This window comes from Miniopterus schreibersii (genome assembly GCF_964146895.1).
Source record: "Miniopterus schreibersii genome assembly, chromosome: 3".
Taxonomy (NCBI): Eukaryota; Metazoa; Chordata; class Mammalia; order Chiroptera; family Miniopteridae; genus Miniopterus; species Miniopterus schreibersii.
Genome location: NC_138103.1, coordinates 66,982,305 through 67,004,445, shown reverse-complemented (window position 1 = coordinate 67,004,445; position 22,141 = coordinate 66,982,305). Strand labels below are relative to the sequence as shown.

The window sequence follows — 22,141 nt, the reverse complement described above, 5'->3', positions numbered from 1 at the left end:
AGGGGGAATGATTACAGGAAAACCCTAATGAAATGCTTTATAATTCTTAAGTAGAATCAAATATGGGTTCATTTCATATACAGTCAGTTTTCTAACAGAGTGGGTGTTATGGGTTGAATTGCATCCCGCCCAAAAGATATGTTGAAGTCCTAACCTCTGGTACCTGTGACTGTGACTTTATTTGGAAATAAGGTCTTTGAAGATGTAATCAAGTTAAGGTCATTGAGCTGGGCCCTATTATGACTGGTATCCTTATAACAAGAGGGACATTTGGACATAGAACACAAGGAGAATGCCATGTGATGACAGGCAGAGACAGGAACTGTGCAGCTGCTGGCCAAGGAGTGCTGAGGATTGATGGCCACCACGAAAAGCAAGGAAGAGGCAAGGAAAGAGTCTCTTCTGCAGATTTCAGAGGGAGCATAGCCGTGCTGACACCTTGATTGCATACTTTTAGCCTCTAGAACTGTTGTTTTATGCCACCTGATTTGTGGTACTTTGTTCTAGCAGCCCTAGGGAACTAATATACTTATGAACTTGTTTATTAGCTTCAATTGTGTTTTTTCATGGAGTCCTTAGGATTTTCTATATGTAAAACATATTGTATTAGGAAACTAATACAATGGTTTGTACCTAGAAATAGATATTTCAAGACACAATGCCTTAAGTCAACTCTCATTTTTCATAGAAGTAGAATAACAATTAGGGGTTGCATCTTGTTACCAACTGGTCTTGGGGGGAATGACTGCCTATGGTGTTTTTAATCACCTAACAACTGTAACTGGTGTCTCTGCACCAATAGTGAAGTGTTTTTCTAACATGCGTGTGACAAAGGACTTACTTTTTTGTTTTTTGAGATCTTTAGGAAGAGAGTGCTGCTGAATAGAAGAGAAGCCGTGCTAGTTTATCAAAGCAGCTAACAGGGCTAGCCAGCCTGGGGTGGAGGAGGTGGGACAGAAGCAGAGGAGTTCCCCTCTGCCTGAAATCAAGGGTGCTGAGTGTCTCTGGTGGGCCTCCTCTTTGGCTGCAGGAAGTAGGGACATGAATATCCTTGGCAATGCAGCGTCAATAGAAATGCACTGGGGTACAAGTGCTGGGTTTGCGTGTCACAAGTTAGTTGGCGGGGCACTCTCTCAAGCAAAGGAATGTTCCTGAAGGAGCTATTAATCTAATTCAGCAGACCCCCACAGATTGTGGAGTTAACCTTTGAGAGTGAACAGTCAAGAGTAATCCCATAAGCCTCTCTGACTCCTCGTAACTGTGCTGATGGATCACAGGTCTGCGAGGCTGGTGTGCAGAAGTGAGCGATGGGGAAGTGAGCCAGCCTGGCCGCCAGCAGCACCGACCTCTCTGTGGAGCTCTGTTGTTCTCAGTTTGCCTCCTTATTTGCATTTTATGGAGAAGTTAGAAACTGAATTTTGGAAGCCAGAATGGGATGAAACAAATCAGAAAGCAGGCACAGTGTTGCCTACTTGCCATAAAGATACTGAGAACCGGAATGTTTGAAGTTCAGCATGGCTTGGCCACTGAAAACCAGCATTCAGAGCCGGAAGACTTAGAGTTGGTTTCACATTTCTTAGAACTGGCCCTCTGTGACTCTGGGCCAGTCACATCTCTCACCCTCAGTCCCTTTATCTATGAAATCCGTTCTCAGTACAAATGAGCATCAAGTGAGTTAATGTATGTGAAATTACTTTATAAATGTGAATGTGCTATATGATGACACGCCATGAATGTATGTCCCGGAACACCGAGGCTAGGAGTTGAATATCGCCTGTACTGCGGATTCTGTATTAGGCATCGAGTGAGGAAACATTTGAGGGTGGTGGGGGTGGGACCAGATAGGCCTGATTGATTCTGCTTATATTTAGAGAACCTTTTAGGATCCTTTAAATCATTAGACCAAAAGCTCTCACTTAAGTAAAAAATTCAATTTAGAACAGACGAAACCATTTCCAGCCGGAAGGAGAATGATCCACTTACTGTGCTTGTTTGTCTGGTCCTTCCAGACATGTTGGTTCAGGCCTCAAACCCAGATGTCCCAGATATTCTGTTAAAGGCCAAGTCACTGGTCACTTTCCTAACAAGTCTTTCAAAATCTGGTTCACACACCTATTGGCAGTGCTTTCCAATAGAATCCACTGTGCCCGGCAGGCGTGGCTCAGCAGTTGAGCATTGACCTATGGTGCGGGAGATGGAGGCTTGATTCCCAGTCAGGGCACAAGCCCGGGTTGCAGGCTCGATCCCCAGTTGGGGACGCACAAGAGGCAGCCGATCAGTGACTCTCTTATCATTGATGTTTCTCTCCCTTTCCCTTCCTCATTCTAAAATCAATAAAGATATATATATATTTTAAAAATAGAATCCACTTTAAGGCAGCATCTGCCTTGTACCCTAGGACCTTCCTGCCTTCCAGCCAGCCTGTCAGTCACCCCTTCTCTGTTCCCCCTGTCCTGGCCCTTGTGTCTATAGCCCCGAGGCGTGCTGTGCGTTGCAGCTGGTTGTAATGTGGTGAGTCCCACTGGAAATTGACTTCAGAGGGAAGAGACTACACCTACTCTCACTGGTCTCCCACTCCACCCTCTCCTACCACCTATCCCACCACCACTCAGCTTCTGCATGCCGCAGGCACATGCAAATATGTCCTGATTAAATGTTACCATGGCCCAGGAGTTACTGTTTTTGATGTACCTTTGAATGATATATTCCTTCACTGCTCTTTTTTATCTAGACCTGTCTTAAAGAATCTAGACCTGTCTTTCTTAAGGAATCATATGAATTCCTTATAACCATAGCAAAGGCGATTATTAATGGTGAGTGCTTACAATGACTACTTGTGAATTACGTGAGATTGAGAGAGAGTAAAGGAAGGCCCTCTTCCAGAAAGGAAATGAATGTGTCCCTCTCCCTCCCCCTCACACATCCAGCAGTGCACTTCCATTTGCACAGTGGCTTCTGGGACTGTTATAATTGGATTTCAGTGCTGCTGCTGGAGACGGGAAGACGAAGGCAAGCATCTCTCCGCAGACCGTGCTGGCCATGGCAGAAACAGTTCCCTGCCCAGTGACAGCATCAGACGGATCTGCCTCCCCAAGACCAGACCAAGAAGCATCCAAATTAACTTGCTTTCCTGGGATCCTACTAAGAGGCAGGGGTGATATCCTGCTCCTGTATTGTGGCAAGTGCACTGATAGCAGATGAAGGCCTCTGTCTTTCTCGAGGGAGCCTTCTCTCCTTGTCAGCAGCCCTGGTAAACATGCTTTCATCCTGATGCATCTCACCCCTGATAAGAGTTCCCCAACACCGGTCCTGAGAATGCTTGTTCTGGAAGATATTTTGGGCTGCAGAGTATGATGAGGATCCCACTTCTTGGAGGAAAGATGCACACAATGCCTGCTAGCAGATCACAGGCTCTGACACGCTTCATAAAAACAACAAAATTCAGTTTTGCTTAATTTAATGTTCCATTCAGTTATTTAACAAATAATTTTAGAATGGGTCAGGCATTCCTCTAGGTGCTGGGGAGTTAGCCAAGAACAAACAAATTTCTTTTCTCATGGAGCTTATAGTTTATGGGGATATTCAGACAGTAAACAAATAAAAAATATATAATATGTTGTCAGGTGGTGATGATAAGAAAAATAGCGTAAAGGGTCAGAGCATGATAATTTGGGCCACTGTCCTAGATAGTGTGGTTTAAAGGTCTACATGGAGGTGATATTTGAGAAGATATGGAAGGGAGTGAGGGAAGAAGGCCAACAGTTATCTGGAGGGAGGACATTTCAAGCAGAGAGAATAGCAAGTGCAAAGGCTCTGTGGCAGGAGAGTGTTTGACATATGGGAGTAGGCTGAGGTGGAACAAGGGGGGGGTGGAAGGTGAGCCAAGGCCGTGCAGGAACTAAGAGAGTGGGAAGGAAGCCATGGGGGTTCTTAGCATGGGAGCGATACTTTCTGCCCTACCTTGGGAAAGGATTTCTTTGGTTGTTGTGTGGATAAGAGCCTCTAAGGGGCAGAGGTAGAACCAGGAAGACCAGCAAGGAGGCCATTGCAGCATCCAGGTGAGATGGGATGTTGGCAGGACCAGATGATAGGCAGCGAGGGTGGTGAGGAAGTGTAACCCATCTTATTTGTCCATAACTCTCCTTTTGAGGAACACTTTTTATATCTTTTGGAATGTGTTTTAGGAAACATTGTTGTATATAATCAGAGGTTGGTCATGTATTTCTGTCAGTCTATGGAAGTGCTTTTATACTTTCCTCCCTGTGCTAAGTGTGAGAGAGGTGAGATACCAGAAAGCTAATGGAAGAAACTGAACATTGTAATGTTAGCAAGTATGGTTCAAGTTGAGTTTGACTGTTGGTCCCAGTGGTGTGACAGAGAAGGCATTGGAAATCCATTTTTGTTTTTACTTGGGATCTGACAAAGGTTTTTAAGATTAGTTCAACATATACTGAGTTCCTTCTATAGCCTTTAATAAGCCAAGTCCTTGGTCTATAAATGTTTTACTATTCATTTTTTGCCTGATAAACACAGTTTAGAACCTACCATATCACATAATATCATAATACTATGTTCCAGTACATATCTCTTATCACATTTTAAGATAATTAATGATGTTTAGTTGTTGGCGGTTACACTAAGTAGAAAGTCCCTTGCTGGTGAGGACCTGTGCCTTTAATTCCTATATGCATAGAATCTGAGTCTAGACCCTACTGTGAATAGGTGGAAAATAGCTGTTAGTTGAATGAGAGACTGAATGAGTGGCCAGGATTGCCTTGGGCACCAACAATATGAGGTGAACCCAAACAAGGTCTCTTTCTTTAAAGAAATAGCAGTCTGGTGGGTGGGTGGATGGATGACTTCTGACTTCCCTTGTGATCCTGGCTTCCGGCCCAGGTCTGTTCTCATACACTGGTGGGATATTTGGTGGCCCACTTGGGAGGATTGAAATCAAGAAGTCCCTCCAGTCCCCAGTATCTAACTTATCAACCCAATTACTGAGTTTGAAATTCCACAATTTACATATTTCCTCACACTGAGGAATTAAGAGAGAAAAACCTGAGGGAAGGGCGGAGTTCTGTCAGAGCCCCTGAGCCATTCATTCTTATGCTGTGTGCGAATTAGTTGAGCAGCTCTTTTCACCAGTGACAATAAAGGAGAAGGTTTGTTGGAAAAGAGACAAAGGAGAGGTGAGGGCACCCCTCCTCCAGTGGCTGCCTTGATCACTCAGAAGTATCTGGTTCCAAGAGAACTGTGGACAGAACATGGACATGAAGCCAGTGAACACTCCAGTTCTCTTGCTTGTGGGTCATGCTGTGGGGACTTGTGCACCACTGCAGCACCTTGGTCTCCGAGCTGCGCCCACATTTAGCCACAGAATGCTGGTGGAGGCATTAAGTCCGTCTCTGATACCACCCTCTGAGAGGCCACAAGCAGTGGGAATAAGGAGCAGAGGGTCCCGCGGGGATCATGCTCTGGGGATTTTATCAGGAGCTTGGAGTTGCTGAAAGTAAACAGGGCAGCTGCCTTGGTCGCCATCGCCCTAGGAACCTTGCAAAATGAGATATTTACTAGGGAGAACATGGACAAAGCAGAAAGAAAAAGCACGTCGTTTTCAGATATTAAAGGGAGTACAGTCCAAGCCTGGGGGGCCTGTTCCCTCATCCTATTGACATTCGAGGGAGTTGCTTAACTGAGGTCCAGGAGAAAGTGTTTTGCTGTTATCGATGTAATATGAGCGAGGCAGACCTGATAAATCCGGCTCTACCTTTAAATTGCATTAAAACTCTGCCAGAATGCTAATCACATTGCTTGACTTGCTCAGAAAGGCAAGTGGACAAACAGGCTTGCGTCGTGGTGCTTTCCTCACAGCGAGACCTCAGGGTGTGTCTCAGCCACAGCCGTCAACACCCAGGGTTAGTCTGTTCTGAAGGAGAGGCTGCTGCCTCGTGACTCCCAGCCTGTGCTCCTGGCCAGAGCAGAGCACAGCCAGCCTACATTTAATAGTCATTTTGCCTTTCAAAAGGAAATGGCATCATCACTGCCGGACGATGAATTATATTTATAGGGGACATTCTTCTGTTCTTCTTTAATTTCAAGTCAACTAGCACTTACTGAGTTCGGCACCAGGTACCAAGCTTTGCCTTTTGATGTCATTTTATTTAATCCCCCCAAGAGCCCTTTATGTCCCCTTTTACAGACAATGCATTTAAGTATTGAAGCCCACGAAAACCTTGCCTCGTGTCGCAAAGCTAATAAGTGGCAAAAGCATTATTAGAACCCAGGCAGTGTCTCACTAACAAGATCACTGTTTATGTCTAATCATTTAGGTCATTTTAATGTGTCTAGGACACCTGTTTGCTCAAGGGATGTCGTGGCTTTTCGGTATAAATTTAGGAACAAACCTGTGTGTGTTCCCCTGGGATGGGGTATGGATTACATGGCTCTCTTATTGTTCCATCTTTGAGTCTAAGTAACTGCCCAACACCAATATTTCACCAGCTCCATAGCCAACTTTAAAATGCGTAAGATGTAACTATCTCATTTATAAATTGCCTGGGTCCGTTTCTTTTCCCTCGATTTCCAGTGATGGGCAAGCAGAGAAACTGAAACTAGTCTAATTTTGAAATTGCTCCGATGCGAGAGAGAGCGAATGCAGAGAAGGGTTAGTGATCACAGCTCTTATTAAGCATCTACCAGGTGCAACTCAGAGCTGCGTTTTTCTCTTGATCGCTTGAGGAACTTTTGTCCAGCTCTCCTCCGTTCTCAAACCTGGATTTAAAGACATGTCATACATGCTGCCTGTATTTTGAAGTCGCTCATATTATCAAATGGTAGTCGTTGGATAAAGATTGTAACGGATATGAAGGAGCAGAGCTAATGGGAGTTAAAGACGAGGTATTTCCAAAGTTCAGGTAAATAGGGTTTTATTGAGCTGCATTCTTCTAGATCCCTTACTGTAAACCTGTCCCTCTTAGAGTAAAACCCAAGGCCCTTCCTGTGGCCCTCAAAGCCCTTTAAGATCTGTCCCTAGCCACTTCCCTTGTCATCCCTCCCTGACTCTGCTCAGCCACCTGTTTTCCTTGCCATTCTCCACCTGAGGCCTTTGTTCTTGCTGTGCTGTGTCTGGAAAGCTCTGAGCCCCCAGGAAACAGCATGGCCTTTGTCAGGCTTCTACTCAAGGGCTCCCACCTTGACCACTTCTCTTAGAGTAGCAGCACCTCCTGCACTCTAACCCTGCGCTGCCCACTGTGGTAGCTGCTGGCCAGGTGTGGTTATTTAAATGTATCCCTGTGCCCTACTTTTATTGGACAGACAGATATAGAACATCTGCGTCATCACCGAAAGTCCTGTGGGTGGCACCGCTCTAACCTTTTCCTCTACTTTATTTTTATTTGCAGCGCTCACCACTATGTGAAACTATGTACTTACTTGTTTTGTCATCTGTCTGGTCACTAGAAAGAAAGCTCCCTGCAGCGAGGGACTTTGTTTTGTTTAATCTCTTATTTTCAGCTCCTTGAAGAGTGCCCGGCACATAATAGATTAGGAGGCATGGGACATATCTTTCTGGGGGACACCATAAACCCACTATAAACCTCAATACAAAAATGGGCAAAAGATTTTACAAGAAAAGAGATGTTTGATTTCTCTAGTAATCAAATTGAATTTCGAATAATAAAGCACCATTTATCTCTAATTTGCCAGAAATTTCAACTCAGCTACCAATCCGCCATGTTCCTGGTGATCTCTGGGATGAGCGAGGCTTTGTTTCATTTTTCCATTTATCAGAGAGAGGAATAGTCAAAGAATGCAGCTCTGCCCCTGAACTGTCTGCCCACTAGCCAAGCAGCTCACCCATTTTCCGAGATTGCTTAGGCTGCTACAAACTCGTTTTCTTGTTTAACATTTTATTTGGGTATCATTGTAGAGTCACATGCAGTTGTGAGAAATAATACACAGAGATCCACTATACCCTTCACCCAGTGGTCTCTAGTGGCAGCATCTACAAACATGTGATTTCACGTAGAATTTTAAAATAAGTATTCACACCTGCCCTTATTTATACAAAAGTATGGGAAACTCTTCTTTGCTTTAGTGAGACTACAAGCTCCAAGACCCAGTCTCTCCCGTCAAGGATCTGAAAATCAGCTAGAGCCTGGTTTTGGGCATGAGGAGCCTTGAGTCACAAAGAGATTAAGGCTTTTATAAGAAGCATTTTTCAAAACTGAAATGTTGAATTGTAAAATTCTTTTTTATTTTTTCATTGCTCACATGATTAGATTAGTTAGAGAGTTAGAATTATCTACTTTTCTGTCATAACCATGACGTTCGAGACACCATGCCTGTTTTCTGTCTAGAGGTGGCTCCCACAAGGACCTTTTGTGGGGAGACCCTTTAAGTGAGTGGCTGAGAGCAGAGGCAGAAAAGCCAAATGCAGTGCGTTTATTTACTATTGATTAGAAAAGCTGTTGCAGAAACTTTCCGCCCCTAGCAGGCAGGGCTGCTCCCGGGGTGGTGCCTTGTGGCTGCTCAGGCCCCGCCGCTCTCCCACTCGCAGGCCTTCGGCTCTCACCCCGTGGCGCTTACATGCTGTTGTGCAGGGGAGGCGGCTGGCGTGCAGTCTGACGTGATGGTCCGCGTGTGGGTCGTCCAGCAGTTGGCTTCATTTATTGTGAAACGTTTTAATTTTGCTTCCAGTTCTTAAAGTAGGAGACCTCTCTCCTCCAGCATGGTTTCTCATCGGTCCCCCTCCTCTTCCGCTTGCCTCCTCCTTGGCTCCCCAGCACTCCATCCGCACTCTCCTTTCTCACCGCCTTCCCAGTTTTTCTGACTGTCCTCAGGATCTTCGCACCTCTCCCTTCCCCTGCCTCTGAGCTCTCCGAAGAGAAAGGAGGAGGGGAGCAAACAGAAAAATCCTCTATTAAGACAGTGGGCAAGAAGCCTTGCAATCATATGTTTATTTTAATTTCATTTCCTCGTCTTCTGAAACACAGGTCTGGCAGAGCCACGCTTCTGTTTTACCTACAGGGCATTTGTAGGGTTTCCATGGTAAGGACGCACAGTCCAGTTGTAAACAAACGTCTTTTTGTCTTTATTGTTGGCCTGTTGGTGATGGCTGATGAGCAGTTTAAATCTGTTTGTGATCGTCACTTACCCAGTGGTTTATGCTCGCTACAAAGGAAGAAGTAGAAATTACATAAATCAGTGTTTGGGATCCTGCCCCACAGAGGGCTCGGGATTACTGACGGGGAAGGACGTTTTCACTTTTGTATCATCTGTGTAGAAGGGTGGGCCTGACATTGCCTCACTTAGGCCACTAGAGGACAAGTGAGAGATCGGTGACCATGAGGTCAGCCCAAATGTAACGAGCCAAGACCTAGGGGGCTGTCAGTGAGAGAGAAAGCCAAGTAACGGGGCAGGACAGACTGCTGACTCTGGTCTCCCAGAAGGCAGGTAACTAGAGTAGCAGCAGGACAAGGGGGGGGGGGGTGTCCAGAGATGAAGAAGGTAGAGACAGAGGGAGGGACATTGCATGTGGCTTACCTGCCCCTGCTGCCTTGGGGTGGTCTCTGAAAGGGCAGACCGCCACGAAACAAGCAAATGTGCTAATTCAATGATTATGAAAGGCGTCTGCAAAATCATTGGGTGAACTCTGCCAGTTTCCTGCAGACACAACTGCAGAGGAAAATACTCATTGTCAGTGTCCAGTACCATGCGAGTCTCTGATATGTCTATAGGGAGGAAATGCTATGAAAGTAGCGGGGAAATACATTTTATAAATATAGATAGGATTTGATAGCACCATATAGAGGGCTGCTTGCCTGTTTTTTTTAATGTGAGGAAATAAGGTCAGAAAGGATTGTTTTCATATTCTGGTTTTGCCTTTGTGGTGTGTGAGCAATATTATTTTTCTCAATCAGGATATGTTTGTAGCCTTTTCAGAATGTGTTGGATATACTTTTAAGGCGACAGATGTCCTATTTGCATTCTATGCAAAGTTACCCGGGTGTCAGAGTTCCTTAAAAACAAAACTACAATGATAACAGTAAAGACCCTAAGTACTTCAAGTGCTGATCACACGAGCGGGAACCAGCCTCCACGGTGCATGTGTACAGTGATATCAAAGAGAGGAAATGCTATGAGTGTGTCTCAGTCTGAGGGGCCAGTGAAAAGACACCGAGAAATAGATGGTGAAAAAGACATGGAAAGGAACAATAAATATCTCCTGTGTTTTTTTCTTTTTTTGCAGTCCTGTTTCAAACCCGAAGTGGATGATGCTGTCAGGGCTGAGCCACTGACCAACGTCTGAAAAATTCCCATCTTCTCGTTGGCCATCAGCTGAGATAAGATGGAAGACTCTTACAAGGACAGGACTTCCCTGGTGAAGGGTGCGAAGGACATTGCCAAAGAGGTGAAGAAACACACAGTGAAGAAGGTGAGTCAGGCAGTGGACCGGGCCCAGGACGAATACACCCAGAGGTCCTACAGTCGCTTCCAGGATGAAGACGAGGACGATGACTGTTACCCCCCCGGAGAGACCTACCGTGGGGAGGCCAATGATGACGAAGGCTCCAGTGAGGCGACTGAGGGTCACGATGAAGACGATGAGATCTACGAAGGGGAGTACCAGGGCATCCCCAGTATGAACCAAGGGAAGGACAGCGTCGTGTCCACGGGGCAGCCCAAGGGGGATGAGTACAAGGACCGGCAGGAGCTGGAGTCGGAGAGGAAAGCTGACGAGGAAGAACTAGCTCAGCAGTACGAGCTGATAATCCAGGAGTGCGGCCACGGCCGTTTTCAGTGGACCCTTTTCTTTGTCCTGGGCATGGCCCTCATGGCGGACGGCGTGGAGGTGTTTGTCGTTGGCTTTGTGCTGCCCAGCGCCGAGACAGACTTGTGCATACCAAACTCCGGGTCCGGGTGGCTAGGTGAGTGCATCGGGCCGGGAGACAGACTCTGAAAGGGGTTCATTTGTTGAGCACAGTTAACAAATAGAATCAATACATTTCGCCTAGAGCACTGTATTTTTTCCAACACTTTATTATGAAAAATTTTAAACATACAAAGGAATCAAAAGAACTGTCAATGATGCCCATATATACCTGCCACTTAGGTTCTGTGGTTAACATTTACTATATTTTCTTTATCACCTATCTGCCCATCAATCCAACTTATTCAGGGTGTCCCCCCAAAATGTATACACACTTTGAATAAAATTAATTCCAATGAGTTAAATCTGAAAAGAAAGAAACATCAATTGAGCCATCAGCTGTTAAGTGTGCGTACATATTTTTGGGACATCTATATTTTTATGCATTTCAAAGTAAGTTAGAACCATATATTTTATACTTTTATAAATGTTACATTGGTTTATCCTTTATTAACTTCCGAAGATATGCCCTTGGACGTTAATAAAGCTGTTATATGAATCTTACTTGACATTTTTTTAAATACAGAGGTTAGTTCTATGAAATTCTGACAAATGTTATTTCAAATTCCAAATTTCCAGTTTTATGTGTAGTCCTATGGTTTAAATACGTTTGGACCCTGCTAATTTTTATTTTTCCTATAATTTATGTGTATGATTTCATGTTAACTTTTTTCATTTACCCTTATTCATAGATTTTTTTCTCTACATGGCTTTTTCAACCTTTTTCAAAGTTCATACCTTTGTGCCTAAACTGGAAAAACTTCATTTTCTCTTAGGATTTAAAAATATTTCAAATCATTTTAAATTTTCAACGATATGTGTTAAAAATAATATGACCTCCCTATAAAATACCTAGACAGCAGGTTTGAATTTCGTTAGTAAGTTGCCACGCGCTCAAGGTTCGCGTTGTTGCAGAGCTGCAGTCAGTAGCCCGCGCGGTCCCTTGTGTGGTGCGCAGCAGGCTGCCCCGGTTTAGGAGCCCGTTTCAAACACCTGTACGTTTTGCTGAGCGTGCCTCAGAGAACATGTTTATGTGCGTATTAAATCTTTACATGTTTCAGAGTCTGTGGAAGAGAGTAAGAATACCTATTATCTCTATTTCCAAGGGACTTTTTAAACTAAAGCTTGAAAAACAAAAATGTGCAACTCTTTTTGTGGAAACCTTGTCACTCTATTAAGTAGTGTTACAATCATGGATGCTGGGAAGTTTTCTGTGTGAAAACAAAGGCCATTTCCTCACCTGCCCTGTGAAAACACAGGAGAGATGGTCATGAATGAGAAAAAGATTTACATCTTATCCCTTTAACACTGGTTTCTTTCCCTTTTTTTAATGTATCTTTATTGATTTCAGAGAGAAGAAAGGAGAGAGAGAGAGAGATAGAAACATCAATGATGAGAGAGTCGTTGATCGGCTGCCTCCACACCCCTGACTGGAGATCGAGCCCGCAACCCGGGCAAGTGCCCTGACCGGGAATCAAACCCCGATCGCCTGGATCCTAGGTGGACTCTCAACCGCTGAGCCACACCCAGCCGGGAAACACTGTTTTCTTTCATGCAGCCCGTTTCTAGCATTTGTTTCTTTGAAAGATGTGGGTCCATGAAAGCAAACTGTGAGGGGGAAGGCATGAGAGGAGGAGCACATTTTGCATGGTTTTTGCAGGTAGACATATTTGGGTGTTCAACCATCAAATGCAGAACATGGTCCAAAGGAGGGTCCTTAGTCATTTGTTAAATTCACATTTCAGCATTTCTTTTTCATATCTATCACTCCACCCCCTTTGGAGAGCAAGTATACCCACTGTAAGCCTGGGCATCAACATAATTATCAAGATTTTGTTAAGGAAATATATCAGCAGAATGTTTTAAGAAGATAGATCCTTAGAAATACATCCACATGAACATTTAATAATTGCAAGCTTAAATTTTGAATACATAATCTTGCCATGTTATGAGCTTACCTTTTATATTGGAAACATTTCGGAAAAATCTAAGCCAAGCTTGCCTTTGCGCCTTTATCTCCTCGGTTCCAATGGAAGTACAGTGTGGCACGAGTTTCTTAGTTGACTGTCCTATAACCTACCAACCCTGAGGAGGTTACACAGCCCCAGGTTGCACCCAGAAGTATAGATAATGCTGTGAACAATTGCAGCTCAGACATTTTTATTTCCGCATGAATGTTGCCAGCCTTAGTAAATTAAGGACGTGTCCCCGGGAGGATACACTTTCACTCAATGTTGGGAGTCCACAGCAGAAGCTTCTTAATGGTTTCATAACTGTGCCTTCCAGACCTGCATTTCAATTATTTTGCCATTGTAATTTCATTTATAATTGCATACTAACCGTGTCATTTTTAGACGGCCATTTAAATTGTTTTGTCATTTTCATTTCATCGAGTAATAGCTTTGTAATATAATTATCACACTAAGTCATAGCAATGGGATCAAAAGGCAGGGCAGAAAGATGCATGACCCACGTGTGGTGGCATGTTGAGGATATGGACTTGCAAAATAATTTCTCATTTGTTACTAAGCATTGTGTCATTGTCCTCAAGGCAGGCTAGGAACAAAAAATCAGAATCAATTTATGCTTTCAGCATTTGGGAGATGGATCTCTTTGTGTTTCTTAAAAGATTACTTAAAGGTAGCTAAGGGTATATAGTGTGTGCATATGTGTGTGTGTGTGTCTTTCTGTCTGTCTGCACCTATAACATTGTTAATTGGGCTGGGAAAAGAGTAAATATTTAATTGTCTAATCAACTGCTCTTTGGGGGAATAGGTATAGTCACATTAAGATAATCCAGCCTCTTTTGCTAATGTCTGTTTCTGGAGCACTTACTATGTGCAGAGCACAGTGTTACCACAGAGGATAGTAGGACAAAAAAAAGACAAGATTTCTGTATCCAAGGACGTTACGATCGCGTATGAAGAAATCACAAGTGTCTGCAGATTACTAGTACAAGGAAGCAAGTATCCATAGCTGTAAAAAAAAAAAAAAGTGTTAATAAGGAAACTTCAGGTGGGGAGACCAGGTCAGGGGAAGGACCTGACTGAGGCAGTGAGAGAGGCATGGATTAGAGAGCTGTTCCAGGGTACTGGCAGCAAGGATTAGGCCATCGATGAGTTTGGAAAGGGAACAAAAAGGCCGTTAATGAAAGGAAGGCGATTCATCAATCAGGTCATGCAGAGTAGAGGTTTTAGTATGAGGGAGAAAGACGGAAGGTGTAGGGTTAGACTTCCCACTTTGAGATCCTTGGGGACATCGGAAGGGGAATGCCCAGTGGACTACTTCCCAGTGGGCCTGAAGCACCCAACGGCTGGGAGCCATGTCATTTAAGATGAACCTGCCAGTGACCTTAACCAGGGAGGAGGTGGTTTCCTGCTGAACAGTAGTTAGGGGCTGATGGTGAGGAAGATCCCATTAAGGAGACTGAGAAGGAGAAGCCAGAGAAGGGGGAGCATCGGGAGAGAGGCGAGGTCTGGGAGTTGCTGCAAGAGGAAGGGGTGTGCAGCTCTTGCGGGCTGCAGTCCTGTGGTAAAGGCTGTCATGGGCCTCTCAGGTCTGGCATTTAAGAAGTTAGTGACCGCTGCAGATGGCTCTTCAGGCGAGCACAGCAATCAGTGATCAAGGCCAGGAAGTTTTGTTTCGTTGCTATTGATCCTTACCCGAGGAAGTTTTATTGCTTTTAGAGAAAGGGGAAGGGAGGCATCGATGTGAGAGAGGAACAGCGATTGGTTGCCTCCTGTATGTGCCCTGACCAGAGATTGAACCTGCAACCCAGGTGTGGGCCCTGACCAGGAATCGAACCTGCAGCCTTTTGGTGTACGGGACAACGCTCTGCCAGGGTAAGGCTAGGAAGTTTTAAAGGTAGGAACCTGTGCATTGAGTGCAGTGGCACTGTGGCCTCTGACTCCCAGTCCCCGTCCCGTGGCAGGGTTTTCTCAGGCACCGGGCATTCTCCTGGTTGCTGTGACCTTACAGCGCTGTCCTGACAGTGGATGCTGTGTGAGCAAGCCCTCCCAGGCCACATCTTAGCTCCTGTTCCAGAGTTGCTGGGGCGGGGTGGAGGCAGGTTGAGTTCTAAGGCACGAAGGATGCCAGGACCATTTTAGCCTCAAGCTGTGACGAGGCTCAGTCCCACCCCAGCTCTCACGCATCAGAGCTGCATGAGCACCTCACTGGCTACGCTTCCCGGTGCTTTTCCTCGGAGGGGCTGGCTTCTCACTCAGTGGCCTGTCTCCTCCTACCGCCCACCTAAAGAAACGGGGAACCTAATCTTTATTGGTTCAAATGCTTTCTTGCCAGAGGTTACAAAGCTTTAGTAATATTTAGAACCTAAAACATTATCATGGCCACTGTTCTCTAAGCTTTAGGACCCTATAAGTGCACGCTGCAGGTTTCAGGTCAGCAGCTCTATACCCTGCCCAATCCCTTCATCCTAGACTCCCTGCCTCTTTATCTCAGAGGAAGGTGTGGCCTCCTGTGGCTCTGTTTAGCCTCTGCTGTCACAGTGATCCTAATTGGAATTAGAAAGGTTGGCTTCTAGAGAACATCCTGTCCAGCAACACTAGCAAAGTCTTATTTGGATTCGTTATTGTCAAATTGGAGAAGACTCAGTAATTCATCGCCACTGTATCCCTGGGTCTTGCTTCCTGTGGTCTCCCACATCCTCCTGAGAGACGAGAGGTTCCTGGCATCACAGCGGGGTTGAGCCTAGTAGCCTGAAAAGATGTCTCCATCCAAAGAGTCTGCGATCCATTTTCACAGGACACGAGTGAACAGAACTCCCTGCCACATTCCTGAAACCAGCCAGTAAGTAGTGTTCTGGGACTATAAGAATGTGATAGTAAATGCCTCTGTGTCACCCAGAGGGTCACTGGGAGATTCCCCACAGTACAGCTTTGAACCTGAAGTCTGATTCTCTCATGCTGAATCCCTGTAACCCTACACGGCAGAAGACTCCCGGGTGAGGATTCTGATCCACTGGCAGTACCAACCTTGTGGGTCCTAGTTCAGTCTGGGACTCCCCCTGAAGTCATGGGAACTGGATGATGTGTTGTCAGTCTGGAGAATTTGTTAATTGTGGACTTTGGTTTAAATAAGGCAATCTGAATTGTTAAGCATCTGATAACTGGATCAAGCCAAATACAAATAATACAGACTTGTAGGTGTGAATTCCACACATCAGGATGCAATTGTGCCCTTTATGGGAAATCTGGCCTCAATAGTCTCACCTAATAGGAGCTTTTAGAGGACTTAAGTTTCGTGCAGAATGCTTCAGAGAGTAGGAAACGGATTACTTTTAGTTTGAGGAACTAGTCTGATATATTACTAAAGTAAGTATTCCTAACCCACAGATTTGCAAACTGACATTCTTATTGGCCTTTAAGATTGTGAGAGAAAAGTTAAAGAGGTCCTTAAGTATAGTTCTTACCTTCAGTTTAGTTTTAACTATTTTTAGATTGACTGGCTTTAATTACATGCACAGTGTGGTGCCACCAGCACCACCATCTCTTTCCAGATTTTTCATCACTGCAAACAGAAACTCTGTAATGATCAAGCAGTAGCTCCCTATTTCCTCTCCCCACAGCCCCTGGTAATTCTAGCCTACTCTCTGTCTCTATGAATTTGCCTATCTTAGATCATTCATATATGTGGAATCAGATAATCTTTTGTGTTTGGCTTATTTCACCCAGCAAGGTTCATCCCTCTTGTAGCATGTGTTGAATTTTATGTTATATAAATGTTAACACAATACAAAAAGAAAAGAAACAATTAGAAGGAAGTCCTTTTGGAGGTGGGTGGGTGCTCCTTGCTGCCTTCAGAGATGGATGATGGATGGAGTTCGCCTGCCTCCTGTGTTTGAGGAGATGCTGGAACTGGTGTGGGTCCTGTGCAGCTGAAAATGTAGTTAACAGGGAGGAGTGGGAGGTTTCAATATGGCAATTGCTGGATTGCTGACTGGGAACAGAGGTGAAGGTCCCTATGAAGGTTATAAATGACATTCTTATTTTAAACAGTGAGGGGAGGGTAATAATGTAAGTGTCTTCCTTACTCACCAATATTCAGTGACATGCATTACAAGGGAGCTGTATGTGCCAATTTTGAGGAAAGATTTTCTTTCCTAAAAGTAGATCCTTATTGACAGCTGAGGGATGCGCATTTGGTTCTTTCCTGCACTGAAATGGGTATTGACTTCTTGCTGGTCTTTCTCCTGCACAGTGGGGGGGATCACAGTCCCCAACCACATTTACAGCTACTCATCCCAGAGTGGACCCCCAGATGTGCACAGCACAGTGTGGCTCTGCTTTGTGTAATGGTTTCTCAGTGCCAGAGCCATGGAGATAAAATTATCATCTGACTCCTTTGGGTTTTTTCCTTCTTCCTATCTACATGAAATTAAATGGCCTTTCTGAGAGTAGCTTGGTTTTTTCAGCAGAATCTAGTTAAATCAGAAATATTAAAAGTACTACTGTGTCCAAAGAACTGATTGAAAACTGAAAGAGTTAACCCCACTGCTCACGGAAGAAAGGCCTGCTGTGGGAATCCACCCAGCTGTAAACACATCCACCCAAATGGAGGCAGATTATATGTGAGAGACAGTTGGCTTCTTGGTGTCCTGTTTATTTAATTATCCATTCATTTTTGTAATTAATAGATTACGGATGTCTTTGTGGAATGCCGCCTTTCAAATTTAACAGTTCTTGCACAGAAAGGACCCCAGCAGGGACTGATCCATCCATGCATTCATCAGTTCTTACTGAGCTGGTGCAGGACACTGCCCTGTTTTGAGACAAATTAAATGATCAACCAGGCAAAAGCCTGTGCACAAGGTGCTTATTGTAAAAATGGTATAGGACTGAGGTTAATTCTGTCTGAGGGAGGTGTGGATTTTAAAAGCCTTCAGGAGACTGTGGTATTTGAGCCAGGCTTTGAGTCGTAGGTAGAATCTAGATTTGTCATGATGAGGGTAGAGAAAGGGTGTTTCTGGGAGAGAGAACAGACTGAGCCAACTCACAAAGGCATGAAGATCTTGGGCTGAATATTGTGAGTAGATAGTGATTCAGTTCTGTTCAAGTGAAACATAGGTGGTAGGGAGCAATTGGAAAGGTGGGTGGGGACCTACATGTTCATGGAGAGCTTTAAATAATTTTTTCTGGAGCTGGTGGGGAGCCTTTGATGTGTGAGTCGAGAAGTGATGTGGTGGGAACACTCCTTTGGGAGCCTGCTGTGCTTGGAATGGATTGGAGAGGAGCAAGCTGGCTGGCAGTTAAGATTCGTTTGCATTTGAATGGTCCTGCCTATAGGTTGAGAGCCTGACTGGGGCTGATGGCAGAGGGACTGGAAAAGAGAGGAGAGAATTTTGGACCTTCACAAGGAATTAGCTATGGGAGCAGGGAAGAGGAAGATATATGGCACTGAGGTTTCATACCCAGGAGTTATATTGGGTAGCAGTGCTTAAGTAGAAATTGGAGTTCTGGGGTTGGTCGGGAGGTGGGGAGAGCCGGTGCATAGGGAGGAAGATGAGTTTAGTTACACAAACTGTAAGCACAAGAACTGAATGTCTTATTAACAGACTAACCTTACTACATAGCACAGAGCCTGGGTGGTACATGGTGCACAGTGAGTTTTTGTTGAGTTTGACGTGCCAACCAGGATGCTCAGGAGAAATGATCCAGGAGGGCATTTGGAAGTGGGTACTGGGGCTTGAGGGGGAACCACACTCTAGAGATGGGCATCGGAGAGATCCTTGAATAGAGATGCAGAGCCAACAAGAGAGGATGGTATGTTGAGGGGGATAACATAGGAAGGGATGGGTGTTAATGCAGATCTTTAGTGACTGCTTTAAGGAGTGAGAGAAGAAAAGTCATGAAACAAATTATTGGAAAGGTAGGAAAAGTCTCATCTGCCTGGAGGCCAAGAGGAGAGAGGGTTTCAGGACAGCAGAGGTGGTCTTAACTGATGAGTGCTTCAGGGGGCATGACTGAGGAAAGGACGTTGGCCGTGGCAATGAGAAAACTGTCCCAGCCTGGCCGGCATGGCTCAGGGTTGAGCATCGACCTATGATTCAAGAGATCAGAGTTCGATTCTCAGTCAGGGCACACATCCCAGTAGAGGGCGGGCAGGAGGCAGCTGATCAATGACTCTCATCTGAAATCAATAAAGATATATATTTTTTAAAAAGAAAAAGAAAACTGTTCCAGAGAGTGAAAAGGACAGATATCAGATAAACTGCCAAATTGAGTTCAAATGATTATTTTTAAAAGGAAGGAAACAAATCAGTGTTTGCTAACTAGAATGAGTGGTATCTATTGAGCTCGACTTGCTATTTGTTTTTTTTGTTAGGTTGAAATCAAAGTAAAAAAGATCCAGCCAGTAGCTGAGTAGATTTAGGAACTGGGAGCAAATAAGGTGAGGACAGGGAGAGGGAGGGAGGCAGGGAGGGAGGAAGCAGGACTGACTGAGGTAGAAAGCAGGGACAGAATCAAAATCCACAGTGAGAGGCACAGGGCCATGCTGCCAAGCCCAGACCAGGAAAGTGATAGCTGCACCGGGATGGGTCAGGATCAAACTCACACCTAGAACTGGGTGTGGCCAGAAAGAAAGATTAGATTGGTGGGTGGGTTGGGGGACATAAATACCTGATGTCTCCTCCACCTGTCCCTGACTAACCCCAGGGCCTCAAGGCTGCTGTTTCCCCTCAGTCCCTTGAAATTATTTCTGCCCTGAGATATCTTGTTTTAACATCATGCCCAGAAAAGAAATGAAGATAAGGCGAAAGGGTTCAGTTCCCTCGTGGGTAACAGTTTTAGGCATTTTTTCAAAGTGAAGGAAATTCCTATCAGTTGACCCAGCACATCATGACACAGCAGCATTCCACATCCCTGCAGTGTGGACTCTGAGGTGACTTGGCTCAAATTCCAGAGCCTTTTAAAGGCAGGGAGGAGGGAAGAAGTAGAAACTGGGCTTCTTGGTCCCAGGTTTATAATTAGAATCAACAAACCTCTACTTGAGCAGTTAAACATCATTGCTTAGCCCAGATTCCACTGTAAAATGATAGAAGGAGTAGGACTTGCAACAAATTAAAATAAAAGGCACCTTTGTGGAAGTCAACCTTTGATATTATGGTAAATAAATCCTGCAAATATCTGTGAGCTGGGGGCAAGCCAATAGACAGTTGCGCACCAGCAAGTGCTGCTCCAGCAAATGTTTCATTGAGTTATCTTCCCCATGCCTTCAAGTTTGGGGGTAGAACAGTGTGTGGGCCCCCATGTATGCTCCTTCCACAAAATGACAGAAATTATGTGGATGACATTGACCACCAACAGAGCCCTTGTTGAGGCATCCACAAACTTCAGCCTCTTCAACACCACAGGCCCAAGCTTTCTGCAGCAGAGCTCTTTTCCCATTTCAGTAGAATCCAGTGTTCAAGGTCAAGTTTGCCAGTGGAAAGGGTTCTTCTAAGAGGGGCTGCTTGGGCATGGGGTCCATGACACAAGGTCCCCCCTCTACTTGATACACATCACGCACAATTAGAGCATTGAAAGGGAACACTTTGCCAAGTATATGATTATCTACCCACTACGCTGTACACCTGAAACTAATACAAAATAATATTGAAAAATAAAATTGGAAAAAAAAAACGTTGAAAGGAAGTCAAGCACATGTTGGTTTTATTTGAACGAGTTGTGCATCATGGCCGTGCCCTGCCCGTAGTGTAAGAAGATTCTACATAATTATACAGTGACCCTCCTCTGCAGAGCTTAAGACGTTTTCACATTTGATCATGCTACTGAATTGCATCCTGATAAGTGTTCATTGTCAAGTTCAGAGAACAAAGGTTCTCCCCAGATTTTCTCATAAAATATAAAACAATTTCTCTTTTCTGAAAATATGCGGGCTCCGGGAGTTTTAGTAGCTCTGCAATGATGTTCCAGGGATGCTCCAGTGACCAATTTAACCCCGAAGAGAAACCCCCTGCTCTGCTCTTTTGTTGCTCCCTGAGACTGCCCTGTAGACACCATTGCTTAATTAATTCTTCTGGTGTGACATTAATCTCGAGGAACTAATTTGGTGCTAGCATAGCTGTGGCAAGTACCCCAGCAAGCCTCCCTCTATTTTTCAGCATTAATTAATGAACTGTTATTTAAAGTGTTGTTGACTACACTGGGTTTCCCTGTGAGGCAGTTCTCCTAACTGAGCATAAAAGAAAAACATAACAAGAGCATAAAATACATGTTATTGGATGAAGTAGATGGAGAATGAATAGTTGCTCTGCCAAATCCCATGGGTGAGAATTCTGAGTGTATGTTAAAGATGAATTAATCCAGGAACATTGGGTGGTTAGCAATTGTTGAGATTTGGCTAGTGACTCCTTTTAGAAGCATGCCGGTCCCCAGAATCGCCGTGGCAATATGTGGACTGTCATTCCAATTTGTTGGTGTGACAGGATTAGCTCAGATCTCTGTGACTAGTACACTGTACTTAGCATCTAAACTTGACATAACATTCAGAGGAACCTTCTTAGTTGTGGCTGAAAACTGGGGCAGGGTGGTGAAACACTAGGACTTAGGGGTATTACAAAGACTTAAGTAGGTGTATTTTATCTCAGGCTTGTCAGTTAGAATTTTGTTTCTGAAGCTGAGAGAACTACTGGACCAAAGAAGATAGCACAAAACTGGTAAGTCCCTCAGTGGCACCAGGGAAATGCATCAACTGCATCAAACCATTACCCCATTAGCAAAGGTTTGGGTAAATCCTGTGTCCACTGCAGGTTGGTAATAATAAAAAATATTCTAAGCTGGTTCCTTTACATGGAACCAATGAACAAAGCTACCAGACACCGCTGATGCTGCTTGGAAGCCAGTCCTAGCAACAGCAGCACGTGGAATTCGAGGGCCTTGAGAAAGGTGGCATTAGGCGAAGCAGCTTGCCAGGCAGCGAGATAATTTGGCCGGCCATGAAAACCGTGCTGGTGGAAGAGTGGTGTTGGTTTGTGGAGAAATATTGTGGTTGGTAGGAAAGAAGTAGTTTCTCAAAAGGTCAGAGATATTCTCTGGAGGGCTGGTGGCAGCTGTTAGAAATCTCACAGTTCAGGAGAGGAGCTGGAGGGAGCGGGAGAGAGAGGAAGTGGGGGGGTGGGGACAAGGGATGAGACCCAAAAGAACGCTACATGGAAGAGGAATGATTCAAATGAAGACATCAGTCCCCACC

At 44.7% G+C, this 22,141-nt stretch overlaps 1 protein-coding gene across 1 annotated transcript in view; it reads left to right on the top strand.

Annotated features, from left to right (window-relative positions):
* The window catches only part of SV2C (synaptic vesicle glycoprotein 2C), a 141,733-nt gene that overhangs the window by 22,700 nt on the left and 96,892 nt on the right, over positions 1-22,141 (top strand). Inside the window, exon 2 of the mRNA XM_081131708.1 lies at positions 10,250-10,928. Within this exon, the coding sequence (XP_080987834.1) occupies positions 10,349-10,928 (580 nt within the window). The 5' untranslated portion in view covers positions 10,250-10,348. The remainder of the gene's footprint in view (positions 1-10,249; positions 10,929-22,141) is intronic.